The sequence below is a fragment of the Festucalex cinctus genome, chromosome 6, assembly GCF_051991245.1.
Source record: "Festucalex cinctus isolate MCC-2025b chromosome 6, RoL_Fcin_1.0, whole genome shotgun sequence".
Classification (NCBI taxonomy): domain Eukaryota; kingdom Metazoa; phylum Chordata; class Actinopteri; order Syngnathiformes; family Syngnathidae; genus Festucalex; species Festucalex cinctus.
The window spans coordinates 9,727,680-9,746,618 of NC_135416.1; the positions used below are offsets into that span (position 1 = coordinate 9,727,680).

At 38.1% G+C, this 18,939-nt stretch overlaps 1 protein-coding gene across 2 annotated transcripts; it reads left to right on the top strand.

Annotated features, from left to right (window-relative positions):
• The first annotated feature begins 12,510 nt into the window (after nucleotides 1–12,510).
• Nucleotides 12,511–18,939, top strand: LOC144020948 (uncharacterized). 2 transcript variants are annotated; one of them, XM_077524878.1, is made up of 11 exons: nucleotides 12,511–12,656; nucleotides 12,794–12,942; nucleotides 13,028–13,181; nucleotides 14,365–14,718; nucleotides 14,887–15,168; nucleotides 16,211–16,234; nucleotides 16,312–16,413; nucleotides 16,510–16,540; nucleotides 16,654–16,703; nucleotides 17,073–17,107; nucleotides 18,629–18,939. In XM_077524878.1, exons 1-11 carry the CDS (start codon nucleotides 12,596–12,598, stop codon nucleotides 18,716–18,718), a joined length of 1,332 nt encoding a protein of 443 aa, XP_077381004.1. In that variant the 5' UTR covers nucleotides 12,511–12,595; the 3' UTR covers nucleotides 18,719–18,939. The 2 variants fall into 2 exon arrangements, with proteins under 2 accessions (XP_077381004.1, XP_077381006.1); XM_077524880.1 differs by lacking the exons at nucleotides 17,073–17,107; nucleotides 18,629–18,939 and having other exon boundaries at nucleotides 16,638–16,703.

The window sequence follows — 18,939 nt, forward strand, 5'->3', positions numbered from 1 at the left end:
GTCTTAGTCCGGAGGCTCCTGTAACGCCTTCCAGAGGGCATGAGGGTAAAGTGTCCATGTGCTGGATGACTGGAGTCTTTCGTGATTTTCTTCGCCCTCTTCAGGCACCGCCTCATATAGATGTCCTCAACAGAGGTGAGTGGTGCACTCAGTGGTGAGTGGTCAAGCTACCACTGTCTATGAGGAATGCAGGCACACTGTTGTTGACTTAAGTATGACATCAACTTTATTAAAAGTTTGTAATAACTCAGCAACACTCAGTGATCAATTAAAATAAGAAACTGAGGGCCAGTACCTTGATTTACACACGGGTAATTGCTTCATTAACACAATGAACCTCAGTTTAGCTGTGATACATCTTCTCATGCAGCAAGTGAGTTGACCTGATTTCTCTGCTGCTGCATAATAACACAACACAGTCACAACAAGAATTGGTCTCATTTCTACAAACAGGTCAGTGATGATAACAATTATAAACCAATGGCTTGTAATTATTTGTTTATGTGCTATTTTTTGGATGGCCCGCTCCTTTCCCTTTGCTAAGGCACAATTTGCAATTCTAATCATGTCTGTGTGACACTGACACACTCGTGTAGAGGGGACTGTATCTGTTGAAAGTGGATCACGCTACATTCAATACGAGGCAGCGATTCTCTCTTGTAGATCAATTAAAGACTGATCTGCGAGATGTAGAGAATTCAAATAATTTGAGTTGGCAAAGTTCAGCTGAGACAGCACTATGGAGGATTCTCCACCCACTGCTGCTGTTCGCAATGCAGCAAGATAAATGATGTAGAGGCAGGAGGGGGGTTAGTACGAAAGGGATGCACTTTAAAGAGAAATGAGTTTTTAGGTCACTTATTTGGAGAGCGTACTCTGCTGCCATACATCTTAAATGAAAATGTATGTATGTATTCCCACAAAGTGAGTATCCTTTGAGATTGAGTGTGTCCTGACATACATTAGAGTGCACATGAACAGCATCAGCTTCCTCAAACTCAGTTGTGGACTTTGTGAACCACAATACGTTGTTCATACTTAGTGCAAAACGTGAATTGAGAATACTGTAAGCAATCCATTCAATTACCAGAAAGTAATGTTCTACGTCTATGTACAGAACTTCCTCATGAATGTAACTGTTGATTGGGTTAAACTTGCGTTCAGGGAATGACACATTTTCAACTTATTGATTATTATTCACATTGTTAGAATGTGAATGAGCAACTTCAAACATGTATTGATGGTGTTATGTGCTGAGGTTATTTTTATTCACATCGAGAAGCGTGGAATAAACTTGACTACACAAAAAACAACGAGAGTTGCTCAGAGGTAACAGAATAATCCGACAAAGACACACACTTCTCAGACAGGCTTATATAGACAGCGAATCGATCTGATTTGTTGTGGCTCGACATGTGGGTAACAGGACTGACATGGAATTATCTGATTGGCTGTTGATTAGATAAAGTGATTAAAGATTCCTGACATCACATAGTTACATGTCGATCAGGATTCCTGACATCACATAGCTTCTGACATCACATAGCATCTTACCAGTTGAAACTAGATGCTGGTTACATCAGTTCAAAACAGACACTTGACCTCACGGTCGTGACCCAAACATAACTCTTGCATGACCCTAGTCATGACAGTATTAAACATTACACTTGCATGACCCTAGTCATGACAGTACTAAACATTACACTTGTATGACCCTAGTCATAGCAGTAAGCATAACCCTTGCATGACCCTAGTCATGACAGTATAAGCATAACCCTTGCATGACCCTAGTCATAACAGATGGAATGTTAAGTACGTTTGGTTTAGGTGTAGAGAATCCAGTGAGAGCACACAAATCACCTGTCAAGTTGTACTCTCCACTCTGAAACGATTAGTTGCATTAGTTCTCAAAAGGCTAAAACACAACTACAACACAATGTCCATCCAAATCCATCAGGAAATGACAATGGGGAAAGGGAAAAGATTAGCGTAAGGTGATTGCAGGTATGTAATTCAAGATACAATAAAATTCACAGAAGGTGTTCAGTATCACTATTAAAAAAAAAAAGAAAAAAAAAGCAAGAGCCACACTATACGAAGTGCTTTGGTAGCATGTGAGCCTAACTCAAACAATGCAACAATCGGTGCTAACAGGCCTGATGGATAATGAGTTTGACGCACACTGGACCATGAAAGGAGTCATTGATCTGGAACACTGAAAATAAAAACACTCTCTTAACAGTTAACAGTGCAAATAAAGAGTTGTAAACTGAAGGAAACAAGTAATTAGGTTCCTGTGCTTAATGTCACAGTGTGAAACGCACTCCAAAAGAATGTTTGGGGGTGGGGAACATTGTTATGAGAGGCCATTTCTGTTTTTATACTGTTCTTGGCTGCAATGATCCAACAACTGTTTATTCGTTCGTATACTGTACGTATTTTATGAGCAGTTATGGGTTAACAGCCTTTGAGCTTTTCATAACAGTTCTTTTGAAGACGTATCTATTTTGGAAGGTTGCCTACCCGTGCTAGAAAGGGAAACAAAACAACATTTTTAAATAGAGTGCTTAACACATGTATTTGATCACCTGTCACAAAAATGAGAAGCGGCCATCCACCATCATGAAATGCTTTAATGCAGACTCTTTCATTTTCAGGGAGCAGTTGACATTTTGACCAGTTTGCAAGATTCTTTTTTTTTTTTTTCCCAAGAACATGTCAATGTATTTTAAAACAGCATACAGTATAAAACAGTATACCATGATGCAAGGATAGCGTGAGAAATAAAACCTCTCTTTCCTGTTTAATAAGCTATTAGCATAATATCGCAATTTCAAGATAGCATTATGTCAAACAAGACATTCAATGCAGACAGTCTGGCTTCTTGACACCACTTTGTTGTGACATATATAGGAAACACTTGCGGAATCACTTTGAGCAAGAATGAGTTTCCTGTGTTGCAGTCTGCAGAGCAGCGACAAATCTAGTCATCATTGTTTATTTACATTCATGATTAAATTCTTCTTTGCACTGGTAACAGAGCAATTTTATATATGTATATATATATATATATATATATATATATATATAGCTTAAACTCATCAGTAGGTGTAGTTTTACTCCTTGCTTGTATGTATCCAGTATGATCTCTGTCCCTATAGGATTGGGTTAGTTAGCTTAAACCCAATGTGTTTTACTTTTGACCTATAAGTGTATGTTTGGTGTAGTCTACTAACTAGCCTCAGTTTCAAGACGCTACTTCAGCCAGGCTGACATTCTGCATTGTGAAAGTTGAGGTAACTCTAGCACGAGTGACTTTGTTCTGCAAGATTCCTGCAATCCACCACGTTTCACTATAGCAACATCCTCATGGCAGCAGCTGCCTGTTTTTGGCCCACGGCTCGCTTGACTTTATCCGTTTTCATGATGCCCACGGTGAGCGTATGAATGACTGTACTAGGGCTTTTAAAAAATCAAATAATCGATAGCAAATAAGTTTTCCTTTTCGAGCCCAATATCGATTAATAAAATATCAATTAATAAAACCATGAATCGATTATTTAAATATCTCATTACCCCCCGGAAATTCTTAAGAAAATGGAATTTTAAAAGCTGATTTTTTTTGTGTGTATTTTACTGTTTTCGAACTGAACTCTTGTGAATCGAAATCGAATCAATTAAGAAAATTCCAATCGATACCCAGCCCTAGACTGCACAATATGTGTGTTAGTTTGACAGCGGCAGAGAGGGAAACAGAAAGAGAGTGCGAGCAATGATCCAGAAGTGAACTCCTGTGACAGCTTTGCTATTCAGGCAACACCAATCGGTGACCTAATTAAATAAACACGGAACTAGTATGAGAAATAAAAAAGTGTATTCGCAGAGAAAAGATGGCTGACTGAGTGAACGGAACAACAAGAGATACTTGGTGACAAAAAATATTTCCACAAATTATTTCTTACAGATTTTCAGGAGAGCACTCATCAGGACTCTTAAAACTGCTGGGCATGTAGCATTTAAAATAACAAAGTAAAACTATTCGCCCACTGAAAATGCCTGATAGAAACTAAATGGAGATAAACATGAAACCATTTAAAAAAAAACATATGTGAGCCTGAAGGCTTGTGCCTTCCATGCAGATGCTCCAGGCAGGTGGGGGTGACCTCTGCAACAGACGGTCTAGACCTGTGGCAACGCACATGATAAAAAAAGACACCGTGTTCAAAGTCAGATTAAGGTCACGTAAACTACAACAATCCTCAGTTCTTACTCCTACTACGGCGCCCGCACAACACTCTCTCAAGCCTGCATTGTGCCTTTTATATAGTGTAGCAACTGAATAATAGATGCTGAGATGAAAAAGATTTCTGGAGCTTTTAAATATTGCACCACATGTCTACCATATTCATTAGGAACAGACCTAAACCCGTGCTAACCCAATAGCGTGCTATTGTGGTAGCGAATTATTTTAATACTTGCATGGGTGTACAGGAGGAGTGGGGAAGGGGGGGCTGTGGGTCGTTCCGGGGTGAATGAGTGATGTTTGTGTTCATTAGCAGTCCTCCCGTATAGCTCAATAGTTACAGGATAATCATGCCAGCTTGGCTGTGGCGTCCTTGATTGTCATTGGTGGGGCTCTGCAGGGCCTTGCCTCCATTCCAGACTGTGCGTGTGCGTGTTGTGTATAGTTGCAGGACACCTTCACAAATTTCATCAACACTGCACACTACCAGAAAAAAAGTGAAAGAGCTTCTTCTCTTCCAAATGAATAACAAACCATTTGATGAATAGTTGAAACAGAGTTTGATTCTGAAATTGTTTCACATTGGACTTCTATCTGGGGTAATGTTTACTTTTTCTTGATTAGGATAACTTGTAGACACCATTTCTGACACTAAACACACTCAAACACTATTACATTGTCGGAACCATAAGCTGGAGTGGCTAACAAGTGAGGCTAGTGGGAGAAGCTAGTACAAAAAATAAGAAGAAGAAGCTAGTAAATGCTCGCGAGAGCAAAGCAGTATGTGAGAATGTGATATTACTATTATTACTAGACCTAGGATTATAGGTTGATGTGATAGAACTTTTTTTTTTTTTTGCACATTATTTGAAATCAATAGTGAGTTTTTGAATTGAATGAATTGTTACTTCACCACTAGATGGCGCTTGGCCACTGTCGCTTTAAATAACATGTATTTAAACAACGTACAGAGACACAAAGTTGATCAGATAATGATTAAATAAAGTAGGAAATCATCACACAACTCTGTCCTGGCTGCTCAGTAAAATACAGTCATGTAAACAATAAATCAACAAGACTAATAAAAGAGTATTACTTGTAGTAAACAGTACCCTGGCAAGTTAGTTAGAAGCATTAATCTTTGTTCATCACAACATCTCTCATGAAAATTAAGACTGAGGTCACAATGTATTCATTTTAAGCTATAAAGCAGAACAGTTAACTTCTTTTTACACATCCAGTGCCATCAAATTTCATTGTCTACCGTTAACTTCTGTTTACACTGCACAGATAATAAAACATTGAGCCTGGAAGTCATTTTTTTCTACTCTCATTCTTTTCTATGGAAAGACTTGTTTCAAAACGTAAAAACAAATTGGAGCGGGATCGCTCTTCCGCGACAGATTGTGTTCCACTGTACTTCTTTGGTGTCCAAGTGTGGTTGGAAAAGTGCTCACTGCATTAATGGATCCTGTCACTCACAACTTGATGCCCACTGACTCGGCCATTAATCAATGAGATAAATGTACATTTTGTTTTATCAGACTGTGTCGTTCTTCTGTTCTTTCCCTTTATCCAGTTCCTATCTATTTAGTTTCTTCTCCTTTGTTCCAGTTCTGTCTCTTTTAGGACGTGACACATTCCATTAGGAGGCCTTATCATGTCCACTTTCCAAACATTCACTCACTCTTCACATCACTTTTTATCTTTTTTTTTTCTCCTCCGAGGTCTTGTCTTTCTGCTCGGTTAGTTGAATGAATTCCAAATGATTTTTGCTCACAGCTACAGGTGCAACATGCTATACTTAAGCCATATGCTAATTGAGCTACATGCTAATTGAGCTACATGCCTATTGCGATACATGTTGAACTTCAACTTATATTATCTACTATCGGCACGTTACAATTTGTCAAGTAGTGTTTTAAGCAAAATAAAAGGGCTATCGTTGTGAAAAGTAGCACAACTATCACTTTGTGTAGCTTTCTTAAAACATACGCAACAGGAGTCTACCGAATGCTAATCATAATTAAACACGCCGTATCTCCATATAATGTAATATCATCCATAAAAAACATCATGGGGATACATTTTGGACGAGCATTATCAAAGGTTTGTACCACTTGGCAATTCACACAGCTGGCAGATGACGACAGTTCTCTGGAATTCAATTCTAAAGTGACATTAACTGGAGTAGCCGTGAAAGGCCTGTGTCATTAGCGCGTCTGACAGAAGGCCACGCTGCCAACGCTGTCCTGCGATGATAAGAAAATGAGGCAATCGAAAAGACAGACCATCATGTGCTATCACATCCCATCGGTCCAGATGGTTCACAGCCTGACATCACATCACGCAACATTTCCACGCGTGTCAGCGGGGCTATCGGTCAAATGGCTTCTAATAGTACTGGAAAGCTCCTCGTGTGGCTTTTCTGGAAGACTTCTTTGCGTTCTCCTTGAATCCTGTAGCATAAAACCTGATTTCCTTTTCAAGTAGTAGTTCAAGTAGTCAAAAAGCCACACCGTGATAAAGCCACATGTTAGGAAATCTGCATTTGTCTCAACAATAATGTATCAACAGGTGATTAACACATCCTTCTGAATCACACCATGAAATAACTGACTGGAAGAGACCTCCCACTCCCAATCTGTTGGATCAAATCCAATTTCCTTCACATCTCTGAATCCTTTCTAGGACACATAAACAGCAAGTGCTCCCTCAAAGTAAATCCGTAGCTGTGGCTTCAAACCAAGCAGAAGATAATTTACATTTCCCAGTAAAGTGGAACAACATGTCCACAAAAAGAGAACAGATCCTCGTTGTAAGTCAAGAGACAAAGCAGGTAGTGACAAGTGTTGTATTTCAACCACAGTGAATATTTCAAGAGCACTTCTACACTGAAAGTTACACGGCACCAGCGGGTAGTAAAAAGCCACTTAAGTTCCTCTAAACCTGTCTCGCTAAAAACATTTGACACTCAAATGACACAAGCAGCTTTATCGAAAATAGACACGATGATTCATTGTTGATACATAGAAGATTTGATATGAAAACCTCTCAGTTTTCTTCATCATTTAACTACTCCCATAATGTAGAAATAAAAACCTCACTCTCTACAAAATGTTACTGCATTATAAAGCACAAACTGTCTCCTTCAAGTTACAACTCGATGTGAGTATATGATTGTGTAAATTCTAACACTCGTACCTAGCTCCTGATACACACACATAAATTACAGGCATGTGATGCTATAAATATAGAACTGGAAGTTATTTAAAATAAACTCGATAAAGAGCTATTGTCATACAAATTTAAAATATATATTTATAGGTTGTAGACCCCCAATGATAGGTCATGAAGGTGAATTCCCCCAAAATCTAAATATTAGTGGACTTCAAAGTCAGTTTAGAGCAGGTTTGTGGCAACATACTGTCCCCTTGTGGGCAGTTTTGTTAGTACAGTACAACGCATGGGGAATTTACTGATAAAATGCAACCAAAAAAAGGTGATCAATGTAAAAACATACAACAAACAACAGTGCAAAATAATCTTTTATCAAATGTTCTTATTATATGTTATTATTAACATTGAATGATATTAATTTATGTGAAGACACTTTCATTAATGGTTTATCACAATAATTAGGAAACAGATAAATATTAATATATGACTCTCTATTTCTATAAATCTATGCCAGTGTTTACATGTGCAAATGATCACTTCTGCAACTCTCCTAGAAATTCACAATGTCCCATCACTGGTGATCCATTTTTGGAACAGGCACAACACATTAGTGACCCCTGCCTGACCTATAGCTTTTCTTCTTTGCAATGTACAACTCAAAGCAAAAGATTCATTTTATAAAACAAGTATAACCGGAGAGGAACGTTTATTTAAAAAAAGAAATAAATAAATAAAGCAAGACAGAAAGAAAAAGGGCCAAAGCATTTATCTCACAATTGCTCATTATGTATAATAAACATTTGTTTGAGCGTTGGTCCTCAGAGGACTTCATAAAAACTCAAATGTACCCAGATGGGAAAAAGGTTCTCCACCCTTGCTCTAAATTAATCTCTTTTTAAATACCAGATAAATAAAAGCTGCATTCCCCGAAGAGAACCTTGGCAAGGAAACAACAAAACAATACTGTGAAGATGCACTGTGGGCAGCAAACTAAAATGAATTATGAAAAGAGTCACTTAGAGAGTTGAAATGCAGGATGCAAAACTTTCTCTGGAAAACACACACAACAAACTGAAGAATATGTTCCCTTAAAGATGATAAATAAAGTCATTGAAGCATATGTAGCCATTTTTGCTTCAATCAACAGTTATTACAGTTGGTAGTTCAAAAGAAAATGGAAGCAACACTGTGTTTTATAGGCCACAAATTTGGACACTGATCTTTAGCTGCACTGAAATGTTAATAAACGTCTTTATTATTCCTGCCAGGTCACTTGGTGTCCGTCCATTCCTGTGTCCTGGTTGGACTCGGTCCACACTGGAGGGAAAGCTGACCTGGTTTGACACAGACGCTTGGTTGAGGCTGTAACAAAGAGAAATTGGTGTTTGTAGTGGCAGAATATCAAGAATGATCATCAACACTACAGGCAGATTCCATTTCGGTGGAAGGGTATATAGTGGTTGATTATCTGAAGTGTTAGTTAAAAACACAGGAAGTCAGGTGTCTTATTGCTTTCAGAGAATTGTTAAAAATAATCTATCCGGTTGTGCGTGTTGAATCAGCGTCCGCTTGCGACTTGTGCATCTCGTATCATGCACATTTTGCCCTTAACTAGTATATCACTGAAACTGTAATGATGATTTCATACAATCAAAAAGTGTGGTATAATATCAGACACAAAACGCATGTAGTAAGTGGAATGTTATAATAATAAATCAGGCATTCTTATTATCTGTGTCATAATGAATTTAAGGCAGGATTTTTACATGCAAGCAATGTTCTAAGACTGGCAAAAAAGAATGAATATCTTCTTGTTAACAATATTGTGACTGTAAAGTCTTACGGGACACAAATAGTAGAAAATCCATCAAAATGCCTTTAAAAGCTCAAAAGTGCAATCGTGATTGATGAAGGGGGAAGTCATTTAGTTGTGAAAATTAATTTAAAACTGATATTAAATATATAAATTTATAATTTAGCCACAAATAAATACTAATCAGTAAAACAGCTGTCAAGTTTAATTTATTCCGTGACCATTCTCATAGCTTAAAATATTCATATCTCAAATCATCTTTCCCCATTGAAATGAATCAGAAAGCTATAAGTCTGTTCCAACCCCACAATAACGCCCAAAAAGCACTATTAAAAACACAATTAAATACATGTAAAGAATTAAACAAAAAACATACAATAAAAACATAATTCAATAGCATGTAAATAACTAGACTAAGTGCAATTTCTGGAGAAATTGCGTGGGAATGCTGAAAGCACATTGAGAGATAAATTATGAAATTATAACTGTATTATCAGACACCTGCTACTGATGAAAAGTTATATATATGGAAATGGTCGTGGAAAGTGATACTTAGAAAAGTTCAATAACTTTCCCATTGAAAATAAATGGCGAAATGTTGATATTAAATGTTAAATTGTTCAAATACTGTAAGTAATGTGGAATCAGGCAAAATATATATACCACGTGAGGTGTGAATTTTTGAAGCAAATTGAAATTTGAACAATGTAAATTGGAAGTATTATGTGGGAGTTGTTAGGCGGCAAAAAAGTGTGGAGAATAAAAATCACAATAACAACAATTAAACAATTTGTTGGCTTTCATGCTTCAATGCCCATTGACACGCCTGGGCCACCAGAGGGCAGTATAACAGAGACAATAATACCACATAATTGTATTTATTAACACAGTGTCGATGCTAGTTTCATTATCCTGTCTACAGCATTTTCCATTGTATGTTAGCATTAAGCTAGTGGACCTCTATTGGGTTGTAGTTTATTTTATTTATTTTTTTTTCTCAAGGTTTGTCAACTCAAATTATTGCATGCCATCAAAAAAAAAGAAGAAGTCAAGTTTAGCTTTACAGATGCCACGTCTGCTTTGCTGGTCTCTGTGGCTACACATCTGTCAAATAAAAGGAAATTACAGCCATCTCTTTTCTTTCGGGGGCGTCTATTTCCATTGCGTTTGCTTAAATACATTCAGCTACACCACCTTGGATGTAGTGCACTATATCTCAACGAGTTATTGCAATAATGTGAAAATAGGAGCAATATGATGAATTTCTGATTTTGCAGATGTTCCTCCATCACTCACATAGTACAGAAAGTGCTTCCTTCCTCTGAGAACTCACTGTTTGAATAATGCATCGTTCTCTTTGCTAGCTACTTCACATTTAACAACACTAATTATAGAAAAGAGCCTTTTCCCGGCTAGAAAACTCCCGGTGTGTCCCGGTGTTTGCCATAGGAGTTTGCGAGAAGAACACCGTCTGCAATCAAAATGGGTCGCTTCACTCCCCTGGAGCTTGTAAATGGGTCACATACTGATGTGCTCCAGAAGAGAGTTCGATTATTTTAAGACGTTTAAAGGTCGTAGTGAAGGTTACGAAAAGGAGAGCAGAGAGAGCCTGTGGGATTCACTGATCTAAGAGAACGGAGTGCATCCATGTTCCAGCATTTTTTTTTTTTTATATATATATTTTATCTAATTCAACTATGACATCTTCACAAAATTCAAATGTTAGATCACTACAATCATGCAAACATTTGTGGATTAATCACATATAATATACATATTTGCCTTCAGAAGCAATACTGCAATTAAAAACCATTGGATTTGTTGCCCATAGACACGGTCCAAAAGGTCGCTAGGAGGACAACTCTGAGTAGCTGCTCACTTTGTTGGAAAGGCCTAGTGTCGCCCCGGTTGTTATGGTAACAAAAGCTCTGTTCAGCACTTAATATAAAACTGAGCCACGACCCAAAATGCCATAAACTAGACATTAACTTCATGTATTTTCACCAAAGAACATTTTGACATTTTATTGAGACTCCTGGAAATAGTTTTAAATGGAAAAAAAAGTGCACATTAGATCTCTACTAAAAGAAAAATCTGCCAGCAAAAAATGGCAAAAAAATGTTAGCATCTTGGGCTAGTCACCAACAGGCTAGCTGCCAGGATGTTGGGCAGAGTGTTTTATATATGTCTTGCACTAGTATTGAGGTAAATATGGTGCAAAAGTAACTCGTTAAAAAAAAAGAAAGAAAAAAGTACAAATTTGTATCTGTAAGAGTCGTGATTTGTACATGTAAAAAAAATTGTACATAAAAAATAAAATGGACCTGTAAAAAACAATTTTACCTGTAAAAAGGAAAATGTGTAATAAAAAAAATCTGTATGTAAAAAAATGTACTTTAAAAAAAAGAAAATTATGTAAAAAAAAAAAAAAAAAAAAAAAAAATTCTGTACATAAAAAAAATAAAAATCACCAAATTTCTACACTGTAGCAAAAATTTGGTGCAAAAGTCATGTGACTGGACAGCAGCAGAAAACCCACTTTGACTACAAGTTGTCATTTATACAGGTAAATTTTTTTTTTTTTTTGCAGGTACAATATTTTTTACGTACAGATTTTTTTTTTTGGTACACATTTTATTTTTTACAGATACACATTTTTTATGCACACATTTTTCTTTTACAGGTACAAATCACGACTTTTACAGATCAAATTTATACTTTTTTTTTCTACAGGTACAATTTTTTTTTTTTTTTACAAGTTACTTTTGCACCATATTTACCTCCATACCATTAGTTGTAGTGTTCCAAAATGAAACACGCTGAAATAAATAATTTAAACATATTAGACATTACAGTAGACAGCATTCCTTTAAAAGTGACACTGTACAAGCTCATGATGTTTATGTACAGCACTTTGTATACAGAAACTCCTGTTCTTAAAGCGCTTTATAAATAAAGTTGAGTTGAGTCCTCATTTTGCTTGCGATTGGCTGAAGGTGAGAGGCTGGGGTACAAACAACTATTCACACCGCATTCTTTTTCGTGCCTCAAACAATTCAGGATTTTCCCCATTGCCCACGTCGAAATATTATCACCAGCTGAAGAAACAATATGATTTAACGTACAAAAGACAATGGTGGGCCTGCTGTTCATTCAGATGATATCATGCATCCGACCGGTGGACACAAAAGGAAGTGTGCAGGTTCAACCCCCTCCATCACAACACTACACATGACTTAAGGAGGATGTCATATGTATTAAGAAAGCAGAGAGAGGAAGAGACAGGGGCGAGAAAGAGAGCTGTTTTTTTTTCTTGAGGCAACGTCGACCAGCCACTCTTCTTCTTGTGTTAATTAAAGATGCGAGGTGGACAAACACTTTGGATACAAACGCTGCTACTAGCCTCTTTACCACTATGGGGTAAGCATTAGCAACACCGTCTACCTTCACCTCTGTCCATTATCAACCACTTATTGTGTTCACATGTTGCATGGCTGCATTGTTGCTTCATCTGGAAGAGGAACTGATTCCTGTTGTGTAATGTCCGTTTCTTTTAGGAACACTTGGGGCTTCCACGTCTCCTCTCAGCCCGCCGGCACCTAAACTCTCGATCCATTCATGGACCAGGGACTCTGTGGTTCTGGTTTGTCGGGCCTCAGAGGGTCACCAAGGAGTTCTCTTCAAATTGTACAGATTCACCAAAGAGGTATTTCATTTTAGAGAGTCAGGATTTTATGGGGTTGCGTGTGTGCGCGTGTCCACTTGATTGCACATGTTAACCATTCCTTAAGGTGGACTCAGTGGAGCTGTCACCTACTGAGGAGGTCCGCTTCACTGTCCAACCCACAGCGGCAACAAAACCAGAACTTTTTTGCTGTATGTATGTGAACCAGCAAGGCCTCTACAGTGCTTTCAGTCCCTATTTACCCATAGAACATCAAACAGGTAAGTGCTGTATACTCAATAAGAAAGTCAAACATGACACTCCATAACGTGTTTAAAAAAATAAAATCAATCTGCACTGATTTTACCGTTATGTGGCACAAAATAATAAACACTCCCATCCGCTGCTGTTGCACGCAGGTGCTCCCTGTGTTGCTTATTGTCCTCTGCTCCTTGTGTGTGCGTGGGTGTGTGTGTGTGTGGTGTGCGCGCGCGTTTTGCGGCTGTCACATCCTGCATTTCATATTGAAAGCTCCCACCCACTCACAACATCAAACACAAAGCACACTGCAGACAGTTACACCGAGAGGTTTGGTGAGCAACTGCGGTAAACCACGGCAGGAGACTACACTCGGAAATGGTGCACTATAAGGATTACATGAAATGTAATGTAGTCCTTCGGGTGTGTCTATTCTTGTGCATTCAATTAAAAAAAAAAAAAAAAAAAAACCCCTCCAAATTCACAAATTGGGAATTTTCCATTGGCAGCATGGGTAGGTAGCGTAGAAGATGAATAAGCTTGACCATATTTGGCATATGTAGCATAAATTAGCATCGCTCAATGAGCAATGTATAGGCTACGACTCAAGCAGGGGTCAACAACCTTTCTGTCAAAAGAGCCATTTTATGCCAAATAAATAACAAAAATCTACCTGGAGCAGTAAAATACCAGAATACAAAAATATGCAGCGTCCAATTAATTTTCTTCTACCTTTTTATAATTTTCCATACTTAATTTTTAGATTGTTTTGTGATTTTTCTTCCTTTCTGTCAAATTTCTGATGTTTTCGTGCAAATTCAAATTAATTTAGGAGGATGGGGATATCATCAAATTCGAATGGGGCAGCGGGATTTGCAGGAGTTTAGACTCCATGAAGACTGGTTAAGATGTACTTAGGGTTGAGAATGAAGCCACGCCACAAGTTTTTGTTCTTTTTTTTTAATGACGTCACAATACTTTTTTATCCGTCATTGTTTTCACTGTATAACACCAAAATCGCTTGCTATTTTCACTTTGAAACTCGTTTTACTTCACTTGACTTGACTTGACTTCCCCAACGTCACCTGGGATAGGCCGCAGGGTTGCTTAACTGAGGAATAATGGTCCTGACTCCACACTGTGAAGACAAATAAATAAAGATTCAGGGCCCATGACTGTTGTTCATATCTTACCTTGCCTCTCTAGATGTTGCCCCCACTCTGGCTGTACCCGCCCTGCCACCTCCGGTCCTATCAGTGGAGCCCGCCGGTGGGATGGTTGAACGTGGCGACACGTTGTACTTCAGCTGTTCTATCCCATCTCTTCAGTCCGCCGACAAACCAACCTCCATTTTGCTGAGGACATCCTCAGCGGGGGAGAACATGATCATTCAGCATCATGACGCTCATGTGTCCAACTTGGAATCCCAACCGGGAGTGTTCAGCGTGGGGCCGGTGAAACAGGAAGAGGGCGGCGAGTATGCCTGCATCTACTACATGGCTATTGGAGAGGACATAGTCAATTCAACTGTCAGCAACAAGATTCAAATCACTGTTAAAGGTAACTGGTAACTGTGTTGTATGTCTGTCTGTCTGTCTGTCCGTTTGTCCCTCTATCTGCCATTCCAGCTATCCATCTGTCATGTTTTTAAAATTCTTCATCGTAAAGGTGTTGTTGAGTACAAAAAAAGAGAGACTTATTTCTGATTCCTTTTTGGGATGTATCCAGATGATCTACCCGTACCCACCCTCGTTCTCCGACAGCACACACAAGTATGGCATATGCTCTGCACGGGCTCCCCTGCGTACCCCGGGGCTGTGTTCACGCTATACCTGCTGGACACTCAACTTCCTGTGGCCAGTCACCGAGTACAAGCCACCAGCCACGAGACCACCTTCCCAGTCCCAGTGCAGGACACTCTGTTGGCTTTGTACCAGTGCCAGTACAGCGTCCTCTTGAGTGGGAGGTGGATTCATTCTGAACGCAGCCGCTCTCTGTCCGTTTCCAAAGGTAGAGATTTTGGCTGCTTGTCCTCATTAGGGTTGCTTGTGAGCTGGAGACTCAGTAGCTGACTTTGGACAAAAAGTGGGAATAGTTCGTCAGTCAATAGCAGGGCACATACTAAATAGATGCACCGATCTATTGGTGTACTGCATCTGAGTTTTTTGACAAGCACTGAATTGTCATGCAATGTGTGGAGGCTACCACTTTTCATGAGTCAGCCAATGGTTGTGCTGATTTAAGCGCCAGCCAGCAAACGGCATTGCAACGTTGCAAATTCAAAAATCCAATGAGTTAAAAAAGTTTGTATTTGTTTAAATATGCAATATTATATTCATAATTTTACACTCTAAAAACAGTTGAGTCAAAAATAAACCAATTATGGGTAAAAAAAATAACAAATAAAAAAAATAGTCAGATCCTGTACTTGGGTCAATTTGATCCAACATTGGATCATATTGTATAAAAAAAACAAAAAAAAAACAGAAAGATGGGTCAGATTGTCTACTTGGCTCAGTTTGACCCACCTTTAGATAAGATTTTTTTTTTTCTGTTTTTTTCCCCCCATTTATTTTATTTTCTAAAAAAGAATAAACTAAAATAAAAAAGGTAATTTGTATCAAAACAAATAAAGGGGTCAGAACTGAGGACTCACCCAACTTTCTCTGTGTGTTTAAATGTATTTTGCACCCAAAAAAAAGTGATTTTGTATTTAAAAAAAAAAAAAAAGAAGAAAGAAACGAAGTTGGGTCAGATCCTCTCGTTGGGTCAATTTGAGTTAGATTAAAAATTGAGTCAATTTGTTTAAAACAACCCATCAAGTTGGGCCAGCTACCCATTTGGGTCAATTTGACCCAACTTTCTGGGTTGTTTAACAAAAAAAAAAAAAAAAAAAATTTTGTATAAAACATATAATGACCATAAGGTGGACTGTACTGGAGACATTTTCTTCTTATGAAGACAAGTGCTATAGAAAATGGATGAAAAGCTGATTTTTTTTTTCCCACCACAGAGATTTACTTGGACTTACAAAATGTATTCTCTTTTTCAGCTCTTCCTCCACCATCAACACCAGGTAGCGTTATATTCATAGAAAGATATTTCCAAGCCTCCATTCATGCATGCGTGTATCTTATCGTATCTTATGTGCAGAAGCGTCAGGTGTGGATTGGCCTCTTATACTTGGCTCCTTAGCCACCGTGGTGCTCATCCTTTGCTCACTGGCCCTACTGGTGGTGGTGGTACACAAAAAGGGTACAGTATTTCCTCCAGTGCACCTCTACTTATGTCACTTGCTTATGTTTAGCCTCAAATATGCTTTTTTTTTTTTTTTTTTTTTTTTTTTTAAAGTGAAAGCAGCAGCTGATGAAAAGAAGAAAAGGTATTGAGTCAAGCACAGTAGTGTTGTTATTTAAAAAAAAACAAAACAAAAAAAAAAAAAAAAAAAAAAAAAAAAAAAAAAACATAAAAATATGTAGTTTTTTTTCCCATTAGGCAGGAGGCGAAATTTTGGACTCAAGTTCACTCCAAGGACCATGTTGTTGGTGAGATTCTTTCCAATTAATTTTTCTGAATTTGATGCTTTAGTATAATGACTCCCAACGACTGTGCAAAATGTATGTAATGACAGTGACAGGCAGAATAATTAAATACTCGACCACTAGATGGCAGAAGATACATAATTAGTTTTATCCACGGTCTTACCATTTATGCAACAGAATAAGTCATAGCATGGACACTATTTCAGTATGCAGTACTGGTATATAGCCTACTTTGGACATTTCGTTTTATGACGTGCCATAACACTTTTCTAATGTAAAATGTGTGCCCTGGCTCAGTACAATTTGGAAACCGCTGATCTAGTAAAGTGTTGTATTGATAAAGTTGTGATGATATTGCTGTTTTCTTTGCAGACCTAACCCTCAGGTGTACCAGTGTCACCTCCCAGGTAATTATTACTCATCAGCTATAACTCCACTTGCAAACGTCAACAAAAAAATCCTCCAATGATTTATCCGCTCTAGATGCGTTATAATAACTTATTCCAACCTTTGTAACTACAAATACAGATAAGACTTTTATCTGATTTAAGTGTCAGCATTAATTCTTACGAACAAAGTCAATAGTGAAATTAATTAGCCCTTTCGCTCGGTCTACATACTGTATTTCAAAACAGTGATGAGGTGAATATCATGAATGATAACACTAACACAAGATAATAGGCCTCCTATTTTGTGTTAGCATTAGATTAGCATCCGTTGCAATCCTCTGAAACAGTGCTAACGATACGAGAGGTCTTCCAATGTGGTTAGAGGGCGATTAGCCCTAATGATCTAAAAAGATAGCACGCTGACGAGTTATTTGGCTAGTTAGTTGCTATTAATAATGTCAACATTAGTGAGCTACTTGCTTCTAACTGTAGTGTAGACTTTAACATTAGCTTCAGCCTAATAAGGGCGATCTTAACTATTGATGCAAGTACATTGAAAATAAATATGTATTTGCATCACTGCTAATCAATTGATTAGCACGAGAAATGAAAGTTGAGTGTGAGATAGGACAAAAATGTGTGAGACTGACTCTCAATGCGTGTGTGTTACAACTCTGTCCATGTCATTGTAGCACTTGTATCAATGGATTAGCATCAATGCTAATCCACTGATTAAGCGCCAGTGCTAAGACTAACGCAACACGAGTGGTAGTTCATTGTGGTGAGAATAATTTGGAGCTCTTCCACTGTGATGAGAAAGTCTCCACCATACCGCTAACACTACATGAGAGGTCTTAGAGACCAATGCTAACACTGACGCGTACCCAAATCCTCATTTGGTTGAGGGGGTGATTAGCATTAACGCTAGTATTACTACTAAGGCAAGAGTTTGAAGTTTGAAGTTTTGAGGTTTATTGAACATATGCATATATACATATATAATTATATAAACACATAAACAAATAAAGAAAGTTAAAAGTAAAAATAAAAGAAACATCCAATAAATATCGATTTATATGTTCAAGGGAGTAGGAAGAATTTGAAAACTTATCCAGTCCTACCCCTTATTCTTCATATCCTATCACTTATTTACAATAAATTACATTTTAATAAAAGAAAGAAAATATATATATAGTTCTTCCAACTCGGTGAAAAAGTGATCACCCCCCAATGCTAGTGTCAATATGAGTGGTGTCTTGACTGCTCCACCAACATGCTGTTCGGCCCAGCGGACCACCACAGATGACTTTGAAGCTATTTATTAATGTCAAACTATCATCTATTGCTGCTATGGGGAGAACAGCAACATCCAAATGTGAAAATTCCCCCAAAACTGTGTGAGAGTTTACCAAACAGAGAGATGAACTAGAAGCTATGCTGCAGGAAATGCTTTCATGCTGGGTCGCTCGCAGCTTGTGTTGTGATCGTGTTGATGTTGTTTGTGTCCGCGTGCGTGTGTGGGGGTGTGTGTGTCTACAGGAATGGGCCAGCGGGGACATGGGCACAGACACCACCTCCAGATCCCCATTATGGAACTCCCACTCCACATTTGCAAACCCTATCCATTAGAAGTCTCTCTCTCTTTTTCTCTCTCTCTCTGTATATTTATACTTTATTATGGTGTGTCTGTGTAACATCAGCTGGCTTTAAACACAGCAGGACAGGAAAAGCAATTTCCTTACTTCCTACATCATGTGGAGAGGCACGCTTCTACAATTAGACAGGATGTGATGTTTGCTTTATGTACCTGCCACTGAGCCACTATTATTGAATAAAATCTGCCATGTTTA